This window comes from Nyctereutes procyonoides, unplaced genomic scaffold, assembly GCF_905146905.1.
Source record: "Nyctereutes procyonoides isolate TBG_1078 unplaced genomic scaffold, NYPRO_anot_genome, whole genome shotgun sequence".
NCBI classification, from domain to species: Eukaryota; Metazoa; Chordata; class Mammalia; order Carnivora; family Canidae; genus Nyctereutes; species Nyctereutes procyonoides.
In genome coordinates this window covers 51,562,857-51,573,644 of record NW_026575135.1, presented here as the reverse complement: position 1 = coordinate 51,573,644, position 10,788 = coordinate 51,562,857, and the positions used below count along the sequence as shown (strand labels likewise).

At 43.0% G+C, this 10,788-nt stretch overlaps 1 protein-coding gene across 1 annotated transcript in view; it reads left to right on the top strand.

The window, feature by feature from the left end:
* The first annotated feature begins 997 nt into the window (after positions 1-997).
* The window catches only part of SEC24A (SEC24 homolog A, COPII coat complex component), a 61,299-nt gene continuing 51,508 nt past the window's right edge, over positions 998-10,788 (top strand). Inside the window, exon 1 of the mRNA XM_055302083.1 lies at positions 998-1,933. Coding sequence (XP_055158058.1) covers positions 1,837-1,933 — 97 coding nt within the window. The 5' untranslated portion in view covers positions 998-1,836. The remainder of the gene's footprint in view (positions 1,934-10,788) is intronic.

Here is a 10,788-nt window from a genome sequence, read left to right as displayed (position 1 = left end):
CTGCCCTCAGGAAGATACAGTTTCTCTGAGATCTGTTTTCTTTTTAAAACATTGAGAGGAAAGCATTCTTGTGATATATGATTTGGGACTTTGTTATATGGAATTTGACCAAAAGTATCGTCTTCATCCTAAAGACACTTTCATATTTGAATCTTGTACAAAGGAGTTTAATTGTTTAACTCCAAACATGGCAAATATATTTTTAGTAAGATTCTGAGGCAAAAGGGCAGCCCCCGTGGCTCAGCGGTTTAGCGCCTGCAGCCCAGGGCGTGATCCTGGAGACCCGGGATCGAGTCCCCCATTGGGCTCCCTGCATGGAACCTGCCTGTCTCTGTCTCTGTGTCTCTCATGAATAAGTAAATGAAATCTTAAAAAAAAAAAAAAAAAAAGATTCTGAGGCAAAGGATAAAAACAGGGTTAGGATAAAATTTTACCCTTAGTTATTTGAATGCATACTGTTTGCTTTTCTGGTCTGACACAGTAGTTTAACTCTTGCTCTCATGATTACATACGTAATAGAACATATTATAAATTCAGCATTTCTTAGCAGGCATTTGATATCGAATGAGTTAAGCAAGATGTACTTCACCCTTCACGGGTTGCAAAACCCTTGGCATGACATTTTAATCAACAGCATAAATCTATAGTTTAAAGAGCAGCTTTGTCATCAGCTCAGAGCAGGAAAAACCTTAGAAGAATGAAGGTAGCTTTAAAATGGCTACCGAGATCATCAATTAACTGTATTATCCTATCACTTAGGTTTCTACCTCCCTTTGGCCTAAGAAAAAAAAAAAAGTCTCGGGGGGGGGGGGGGTGGCGCGGGGATCCACTTGCCCAGAAAGGAAGTTTGAATATTTTACCTTACTGTAAACTCTTAGAAGAGGAACTAAAAACTGCCACTAAACGGACTGTTGAATATGATGTTAATGAACTTTCTCGTGACTACGCTATGAATCAGCGAGTTTCAGAATAAAAATTAGTTGAGTCGTCGTCTAGTCAAAAAACAAAGTTCTCGATGTGACTACACCTTTAATACACGTTCATCATTAACTACCCCCTTAAAAAAACAAACAAACAAAACCCTCCCTTACAATTTACACGTGGCATACGATGATGAAATTTCAGTGAAATGAAACCTGCGAGGACTATTCATCAGTTCAGCTAGCAGAGGCATCCTTGACGTCTGTCGTCCCAGGTAGTGTGCACAAACGGCAAGAGAGGAACTGTCAGACCCACCCCCCGAAAGTGGCCACTGAAAGCCCGGCCAGCGCTCAGATTCTGGCCCTGCCCGCCAGATGACGTTCACTGCGGCGGGGATTTCCGTAGCGGTGACACACGCCACTTCCGGCCGGCGGTAAGACTCCGTGACGTGGCAGGCGAGGTCGAGCACGGTGCTTCGGGCTGGGACACCCGGAGCGGTCAGGTGGCCTCCGGGCAGCCCCGAGGGGAGACGCGAGCGTCTCGACCGCGGCGGCGGCTGCGAGCCCGGAGCCGGAAGTGCCACGTGTCCCGATTGCGCCTGCGCGGCCAGCGGCTGACAGGCACTTCCGGCCGGGGCCTCTCTCCTCTCTCGCTAGGCTGCCGCCTTCCAGCCTGGCGTTCTCGGCCCGTCCGGTCCGACACCCAAGCCTCAGCTCCCAGGCCGAGCGGTGGCCGCTGGCGGGCTGGGAAGAATGCCGCGCCGTGCCTAGGGCTTGATGCACCGCCCTCTCTCCTCCTCGCCTCCGTCCTGAGTCGTTAGCTCCTGCCCTCCGCTTCCAGCAGTCGTCGTTGAGCTGTTCGTTTGTCGGTGTCTCAGACCCCGACCATCCCCTTCCAACCCCGACACGCACTGTCATGTCCCAGCCGGGGATACCGGCCTCCGGCGGCGCCCTGACCGGCCTGCAGGCCCAGAACGGGGCCGCCTCGGCCTCGGGGTCTGTCTACACCAACGGTGAGTCCCTCCTGGGGCGGCCGGCCGGCCGGCCGGCGGGGCCTGGGCCCGGGCTCCGGCTCCGGCTCCGGCTGCGGCTCCGGCTCCGGCTCCGGCTCCGGCTCCGGCTGACCTTTGGTTACTGCGGCTGCCTGTGGCCACCGGAGACGGTGACCTCCGAGCCGAGCCGGGCCAATGAACGGGGGGGTGGGGGTGGGGGTGGGTGGGCGCCTGGGCGGAGAGGTACGCCGCTGCAGCCCGGGGCTCGTCTTAGGGGGTCTCCTGTGGATTCATTCGTGCGTTCGGGGAGCAGGTAATGAGCGCTAGCTGAATGGAGCAACGCTGGGTGTACATGGGTGAGAAATACAGACTTGGTGCATACCTCAGGACTCCTAGTGCCTGTTTATGTGCTTTCCCCCTCCTTGCCACTTCACCCTGTCTTCCAGAGAGCAGTTTTCGTCCGGCGGGGGGCGGGAGGGGGATGCTGATTTGTTTCAGTTCTGCAGGGCCTGCGGTGGGGGTGGGGGTGGGGGTGGGGGTGGGGGTGGGGTACCTAGTCTGAATTTGTGGACGTGAATGATTGTGCTTTTGGGAGTCCCCTTGAAGCCCTGCTCATGTCTCCCAGAACCTTACCCAAATTGTACTTATGCCACCTGTTCAGTGTTTCAGCTTTGGAAGGACCAAATAATAAGGGACCGTCTCCTGTTTGATTTCTAGGGCTCTTTACGCACTTAGGAAAGTGGTTGAACCTCCCTCCATAGTGTACGTCTGGCACTACACTTTGTCACTTGGTGTGAGAGTTATATAGTTTGCTGCCTCTTCTAGGATTCTTTACATCGTCCTACCTTGTGATTTGCTGAACTTGCTATAATTGTTACCCAATAGAGAAAGTTTTATTTTTTTTATTTTATTTTATTTTTTGCTAATATCTTGCCAAGTTACTGATTTACCTGTAAATCTTTGGCTGGTTGAAACAAAACTAGTCGTATAAAACTAATATACTTCAGTTGCCCACTAGAACCTAAGATTGTCGTGAAGTTTGGGAAAATAGCCAGAGACTAAAATAGCTAATTGACAGTGTTTTTAAGAGAAGACTGCTGTTTGCTTTACAAAGAAGGCTCTAAAAGACTTTGAAAAATGTCTGTGAGTAGGCAGGTATGTAGGCAGAAGCAAATAAGTGGTAAGCACTGTAATGGCGTTAGGTTGAATGAATCGTTCTTTCTCATTTGTGGTAACAGATTATATAAACTACATTTTATTCTAAGCTATTTAGTAACATTTATACTGAGAATGAAATCATTTTAAGGCTTTCACTTTTATGTTAAAAAAATGTTACATAGCAATAGCTTTTTCTTAAAACCTATAAATTGGAATTTTATGTGAGCTTTAGAAGACAAATCCTGAGCACCCCAGGTGGCTCAGTGATTTAGCACCGCCTTCAGCCCAGGACCTAATCCTGGAGACCCAGGATCGAGTCCCACCTCCGGCTCCTTGCATGGAGCCTGCTTCTCCCTCTGCCTGTCTCTGCCCCCCCCCCCCCCCCCCCCCCGCCCTCTCTCTCTCTCTGTGTGTCTCTCATGAATAAATAAATGAAATCTTAACAACAACAACAACAAAAGACATCCTGCAAATATATAAGTGTAGTTGTGGTATTTTTGAAGTATTAAAGGAAATTAGCCATTGTGATATGTAGTATAAAAGATTTCATTGCTATGTTGATTTGATCCTATCCAAGAGATATTTCTTGCACACCTTCTAAGTTCTGTCCTTGGAAATGTAAAAGAGAACAAGGAAACAGTCCCTGTATACAAGTTGCCCAGAGCTAATTGGGGATTCACTTAGAAAAGGAAATCATAAGGTTACAAATACATGTATCCTTTTTAAAATATAATTTTGAGGGATCCCTGGGTGGCGCAGCGGTTTGGCGCCTGCCTTTGGCCCAGGGCGCGATCCTGAAGGCCTGGGATCGAATCCCACATCGGGCTCCCGGTGCATGGAGCCTGCTTCTCCCTCTGCCTGTGTCTCTGCCTCTCTCTCTCTCTCTCTGTAGCTATCATAAATAAATAAATTTTTTTAAAAAAATAAATAAAATATAATTTTGAAAGTCTTTAAATCCCCATTTCTAAAGCTTTTGTAGAATTTTTCTCAGTAAAATGGCTGATGGCTTGTACTGGGTTTCTTCATATCGTGAACAGTGATGACAGTAGGGATGTGGTGGAAAATTGGAGAGGGTATTTCTCTAGGTGAAAAAAACTTCAGTCCTAGAATATGGTTTTATTGGTTAACTTTTTTTTAAGATTTTATTATTTATTTATTTATTTATTTATTTATTTATTTATTTATTTATTCATTCATTCATTCATTCATTCATGAGAGACAGAATGAGAGAGAGAGAGGCAGAGACAGAGGTAGAGGAGAAGCAGACTCCATGCAAGGAGCCCAGTGTGGGACTCGATCCCAGATCCCGGGATCACCACCTCAGCCAAAGACAGATGCTCAACCACTGAGCCACCCAGGCAGCTCTCTTGGTCAACTTCTTTTTTTTTAATTTTTATTTATTTATGATAGTCGCACAGAATGAGAGAGAGAGAGGCAGAGACATAGGCAGAGGGAGAAGCAGGCTCCATGTACCGGGAGCCCGACGTGGGACTCGATCCCGGGTCTCCAGGATCGTGCCCTGGGCCAAAGGCAGGCGCCAAACTGCTGCGCCACCCAGGGATTCCTCTTCGTTAACTTTTTCAAGGCACTTATTGCTGCTTAAATATTCTTTTGAATACTCTTACTGTAAATTCAATGTAGCTTTTTATTTTATTTAAAATAAAATAAATAAATTTAATTTTGTTTTATTTTTTATAAAAAGATCAATCTGGAGTTGTGATCTCTCTCTATCTCTCTATCTCTCTCTCTCTCTCTCCCTCTCTCTCCCACTCTCTCCCTCTCTCCCTCTTTTTTAAAGATTTTATTTGTTTGACAGAGAGAAAGAAGGGAGAGTAGCAGGGAGAGGGAGACCTAGGTTCCCCACCGAGTGGGAAGCCTGATGGGGGCTCCATCCCAGGACCCGGAGATCATGATCTGAGCTGAAGACAGACGCTTAACCAACTGAGCCACCTAGTCACCTTTTTATTTTATTTTACTTTATTTATTTTTTTAAGATTTATTTATTTATTCATGAGAGACACAGACTGAGAGGCAAAAACACAGGCAGAGGGAGAAGCAGGCTTCATGCAAGGAGCCTGATGCGGGACTCGATCCCGAATCCCAAGATCACGACCTGAGCCGAAGGTAGGTGCCCAACTGCTGAGCCACACAGGCATCCCTAAAACTTCAAGGCTTTAAACTGACATATCTTCATCTTATTGTTATGTAATAAGGCTAAAGGCAAATCATGACTCCCACTTTTTTTTTTTGATTAAATATTTTATTTTTTTATTTTTAGTTTTTTTTAAGTAATCTCTACACCCAGTGTGGGGCTCATACTCCCAACCCCAAGATCAAGAGTTGCATGCTCTGCTGACTGAGCCAGCCATCCAGGTGTTCCTCATGGCTCCCACTTTTTTTTTTTTTTTTTGTTAAGTCTGTTCTTTCTTATTTTATTTTATATTTTATTTTATTTATTTTATTTTATTTTAATTTATTTTATTTTATGAGAGACACAGAGAGAGAGAGGCAGAGGGAGGAGAAGCAGGCTCCATGCAGGAACCTGATGCGGGACTTGATCCCGGAACTCCGGGATCACGTCCTGAGCTGAAGGCAGACGCTCAACTGCTGAGCCACCCAGGCGTCCCATAGTTATTTCTTTTACAGAGTGCATGCACGCAGGGTGGGGGATTGGAGAGAGGAAAAGAGGGAGAGGGACAAGCAGACTTTGCACTGAGTGCAGAGCCCAATGCAGGGCTCCATTCCATAACCCTGAGATCGTTACCAGAGCCAAAATCAAGTCGGCTGCTTAGCCCACTGAGCCACCCCATGATTCCCACTTTTAATTAGCTTGTTTATTGACTGTTTGATTCAATTTGCCAAGGCAGTTAGAAACTGCAGTTTTACTCATTTTGTTTTTGTAATATTTATGTAATATTCACTTTTTCCTATATAAAGGTCAGAAGGATATTTGCCACTCTCTGTCCCACCTAGATTGCAGATCATCTTCTCTCCAGCTTTTCACATGGTGTCTAACACATTTTAGGAGTTACCATTTTTATTGAATAAAAGTTTTAGAGTTGGATATTTTGCAATTTAAGTTCCTAAACATGTATTCACTTCATATAGGATTAGAGCTCATTTCCAACTTCTTTTTTTCCGATTAATTTTTCAGCGTATTTTTCTACAGTATTAGCCAAAACAATAAAATATGTTGGGGGGCGTTGTTTGGTCATCAATTTAAATGCTAGACTTGTGCTATCTTTATTGTAGATATGACAGAAATGTAGATCGTTTTTAGTTTCACTATGATATAAACCATGTTTATGATTGTGTACTTGATATAGGAAGTCTCTAGTTGTGATCAAAGCATGCTATGAATAAAGTTAGCATGTGGTCTATAGCAATGATTATTGTGGTCCTTTCACGTTTTCAGTAGGGGCAGTAACTGGACTTCCATAAACTTTTTGTGTATGTGTATGAGAATTTAAGCTGTTGAGGTTCTTGTTTGTCTCTGCTGATAGACTGGAGGTTCCTGAAAGACAGAAATAGTAATCGTAAGAACTAACATTTATTGTTTACTTATTCCATGCCCAGTGGTAGGTTGCATTATATGCATCATCTCATTTAATCCTTACAACAGCACTATGGGGTAAGAACTGTTAAGTACTGGGACACCTGGGTGGCTCAGTGGTTGAGCGTTTGCCTTTGGCTCAGGTGGTGATCCTGGGGTCCTGAGATTGAGTGCTGCATCGAGCTCCCTGCATAGAGCCTGCTTCTCCCTCTGCCTGTGTCTCTGCCTCTCTCTGTGTCCCTCATAAGTAAATAAATAAAATCTTAAAAAAACAAAAAACTAGGTACTGACCAGAAAACTGTGATGAGTGGGCAAGGGACTAGTTCAAGGTCACACAGCTAATAAGTTGTGGAACCTAGATTCAAAATTAGGTAGTCTAACTACCGTTATTCAGTTTATCTGGATGTTATCTCTGAATCAAGGACCTAGCACCTTGAATTAGAGCCTGAATCAAGAATCAGAACCTTCTCTTCGGTTTCTTTGTGTAGGTGGATGCATATAATTATAGTAAGTATTTGCTTACATTTTTCAAAACTGCCACCTAGCTTATTCTCTTATGGAGAGAAAGCTATATAAATAATATATGACTTGACCCTCACTTTTTTTTAGTATATAGTCAATTTCTGTTATTTCAGCATCACATTTCATAAATGTACTCCAAATCCTGAAATTGCCCCTACCCCCACTTAGAATCCTTGCATTTGCTTTTCTCTTCCATTACTTGCTTTGCTTGCTTGCTTCCTTTTTTTTTTTAATAGAATTTATTTATTTGAGAGAGAGAGATAAGAGGAGCAGAGGGAGAGGGACAAGCTGACTCTGTACTGAACACAGAGCCATTGGTGGGGCTCAGTCCCATGACCCTGAGATCGTGACCTGAGCCAAAATCAAGAGTCAGATGCCCAGCCACCTGAGCCACCCAAGCACCCCTCTATTGCTTTCTTAAAGCCCTTATTTTTAGTGACTGACCCACAAGTTATACAGTGACATCCATTTGTTGCACTTAAAGTTGGTTAGCTAAGTGATTAGAATATATTTTGATGCATGGGGTGAAAATTTTTTCCTGGTAGTTAATTTATCCTTCAAACCTCTTGTATTTAAAAGCATATACAGACAAAAAAAAAAGGAACTTTTCAAAGTTTAAAGAATGTATTGCTGTCTCAAATATTATATTTTTGAATACTTGGTTTCTTTTCTCTAACTTTTATTTATACTTCCATGTATGACACCATAATTAGTAGAACCCATACTCTGAGAGCCTTGAATTAATTTGTTTTTTTTTTAGAGATTTTATTTATTTATACATGATAGTCACACACAGAGAGAGAAAGAGAGGCAGAGACATAGGCAGAGGGAGAAGCAGGCTCCATATAGAGAGACTGATGTGGGATTTGATCCCGGGGCCTCCAGGATCGCGCCCTGGGCCAAAGGCAAGAGCTAAACCGCTGCGCTACCCAGGGATCCCCCTTGAATTAATTTGAATTGGTTATTCGGTTGGATTCATGTATGATAGATGGAAAATGTGAACTGTCCCTGGAAAATAATAGCTCCATATGTATTTACTGAATGGATTGATGAATGAATTGCTTACGAATGTGAAGATCGTAGGTCTTTATCTTTCTTGAAATTTTAGGAGAAACCATCCTGGGCAACATCTTTTCCCCTGAGTGTTAAATTTGCTTGAAAAGGATAGTTTATGGATTGTGATTTTGTGACTGTTCAGTAGGCTTTCTTGTAGAAACTTGTAAAATTAAAATTTATTTTATATTCATTGGGGTGGTATGTAGAAGTATCTTTTAATTTTTGCATGCTAACTTTCATGAATAATCATATATCAATCATTTTGACACATCAGTGGTTTCTAAACTTAATAGTTTTATTCTGAAGTACATGAGAACCACTAGTACATAAAATTTTCACTAATGGAGATTCTGGGACCTCATTGAGTACTACAGAATAGAAATTTACAAGGGTGGAACCTCTCTTTGATTCTTTTTTTTTTAAGATTTTATTTATTTATTCATAGAGACACACACAGAGAGAGAGAGAGAGAGAGAGAGAGAGAGAGAGAGAGAGAGAGAGGGAGGGAGGGAGAGGCAGAGACACAGGCAGAGGGAGAAGTAGGCTCCATGTAGGGAGCCCGATGTGGGACTCGATCCCAGGTCTCCGGGATCACGCCCTGGACTGAAGGCGGCGCTAAACCGCTGAGCCACCCGGGCTGCCCTATCTTTTTGATTCTAAAGCTGCTGTTTGGATAATTGAGAAGCAATCATCTGCTTTTACTTTAAAGATTTTATATATTTATTTTGAGAGAGTGAGAGCGAGAGAGCAGGGGGACAAGCAGAGGGAGAGGGACAAGCAGACTCCTTGCTGAGCACGGAGTACATCACAGGACCTGAAGACTGAGACCTGAGCAGAAACCAAGTCAGACCCTCAGTCTACTGAACTACACAAGGTGCCCCATCTTCTTTTATTTTAATACCTTGTTTGCTTCTTTGCCTCTTTAACTTCTCTGAATTTGGCTTCTATTTCCATTCTTCCCTCAAAACAGCCCTAAATAAGGCTACAAATGACTTTTTGGTTATTAAATAAAATATATTTCATTTTTCATTGTTATTTTTCTTTTTTTAAAAAGACTTTATTTATTCAGAGAGAGAGAGAGAGAGAGAGAAAGGTGCAGACACAGGCAGAGAGAGAAGCAGGCACCATGCAGCGAGCCCGACATGGGACTCGATCCAGGGTCTCCAGGATCATGCCCCTGGGCTGCAGGCGGTGCTAAACCACTGCGCCACCAGGGCTGCCCATCATTGTTATTTTTCAAGCAACATCTGATACCCTTTACCATTACTTGTTTTGGTTTAAGACCCTTCTGATCTGGTTGCTCTTTCTCAATAGCAATATTCTCAATATTTCTACCTTTTTTGACTGCTTTTTTTCTTTTTCTTAAATGTTTGTCAGCATTCTGACCTGTTTCTCTTCTTTTTCTTTCTTTAAAAACAACAACAACAACAATAAGAGTGCCTAGGTGGCTCAGTCAGTACAGCATGTGACACTTGGTCTCAGGGTTGTGAGTTTGGATCCCATGTTGGGTGTAGAGATTACTTTAAAATATTTAGGGACATCTGGCTGGCTCAGTCAGTAGAGCACGGGCTCTTATGATTTTGAGTCCGACATTGGCTATAGAGATTGTACTAAAACAAAACAAAACAAAAAACCTTTAAAAAATCTCCAAAAAATAGCTATAAATATTATTTCACATAATTTCTGTGGCACGGTTTCTTACTCTGTACATATTTCCTCGATATCATTAATCCCCATGGTATCAAATGTTGTACATATGCCAGTGATTGCCAAAGTTATATCGTAAGTAGAAACCCATATCTTTGGCTGCAGATAAATCTCTTTCTCTTGTACATCTGCACTTGGATTTCTTGGTGGCACCTGAAAGTATCTTTAAAATCATTCTTCAGGGCAGCCCAGGTGGCTCAGCAGTTTAGCGCCACTTCGGCCCAGAGCCTGATTCTGGAGACCTGCGATCGAGTCCCATGTTGGGCTCCCTGCATGGAGCCTGCTTCTCCCTCTGCCTGTGTCTCTGCCCCTCCCCCTCTCTGTGTGTCTCTCATAAATAAATAAAATCTTTTACAAAATGGAAAAGAAAAGGTGAGACTTGTTTTCAGTTGTTGGGGAAGAACTTTTTCTACATTGTTAGATTGGGTTAATTAAACTGGCAAGAGACAGATTAGCAAGAGAGAAGACATCATTTTCTTATGTAGTATGAGAGTTTACAAAAATGACTCAAGGAGGCAGATAGAATTTGTGACTTAGGTACAATCTTAATAGGGGAAGGTGAAGAAGAGAAGGGCATGTAAGAGGAAACAAACTGATTTTTAGGAAAAATAAATAGGGTCTTAGTAGAATAAATGGGAGATTTGATAGTTTTGTGACAGTGTACGTTTAGGTGTGGTGTGGAAACTTCTCATCTCAGATGATAAGAGTCAGTTATCTTTGGTTGTTCCTGAATTAGAGATTTATGATAATTGAATTTTTGGCATTCTTTTGGGACTCTATTTTGGATGGATAAAAGATTTCAGGAACTCATGCCCTATGGTCAGAATAACTCACATGCCATAGAGGTGTGTTCTGGACTGATTCATAATCTCTAATCTGT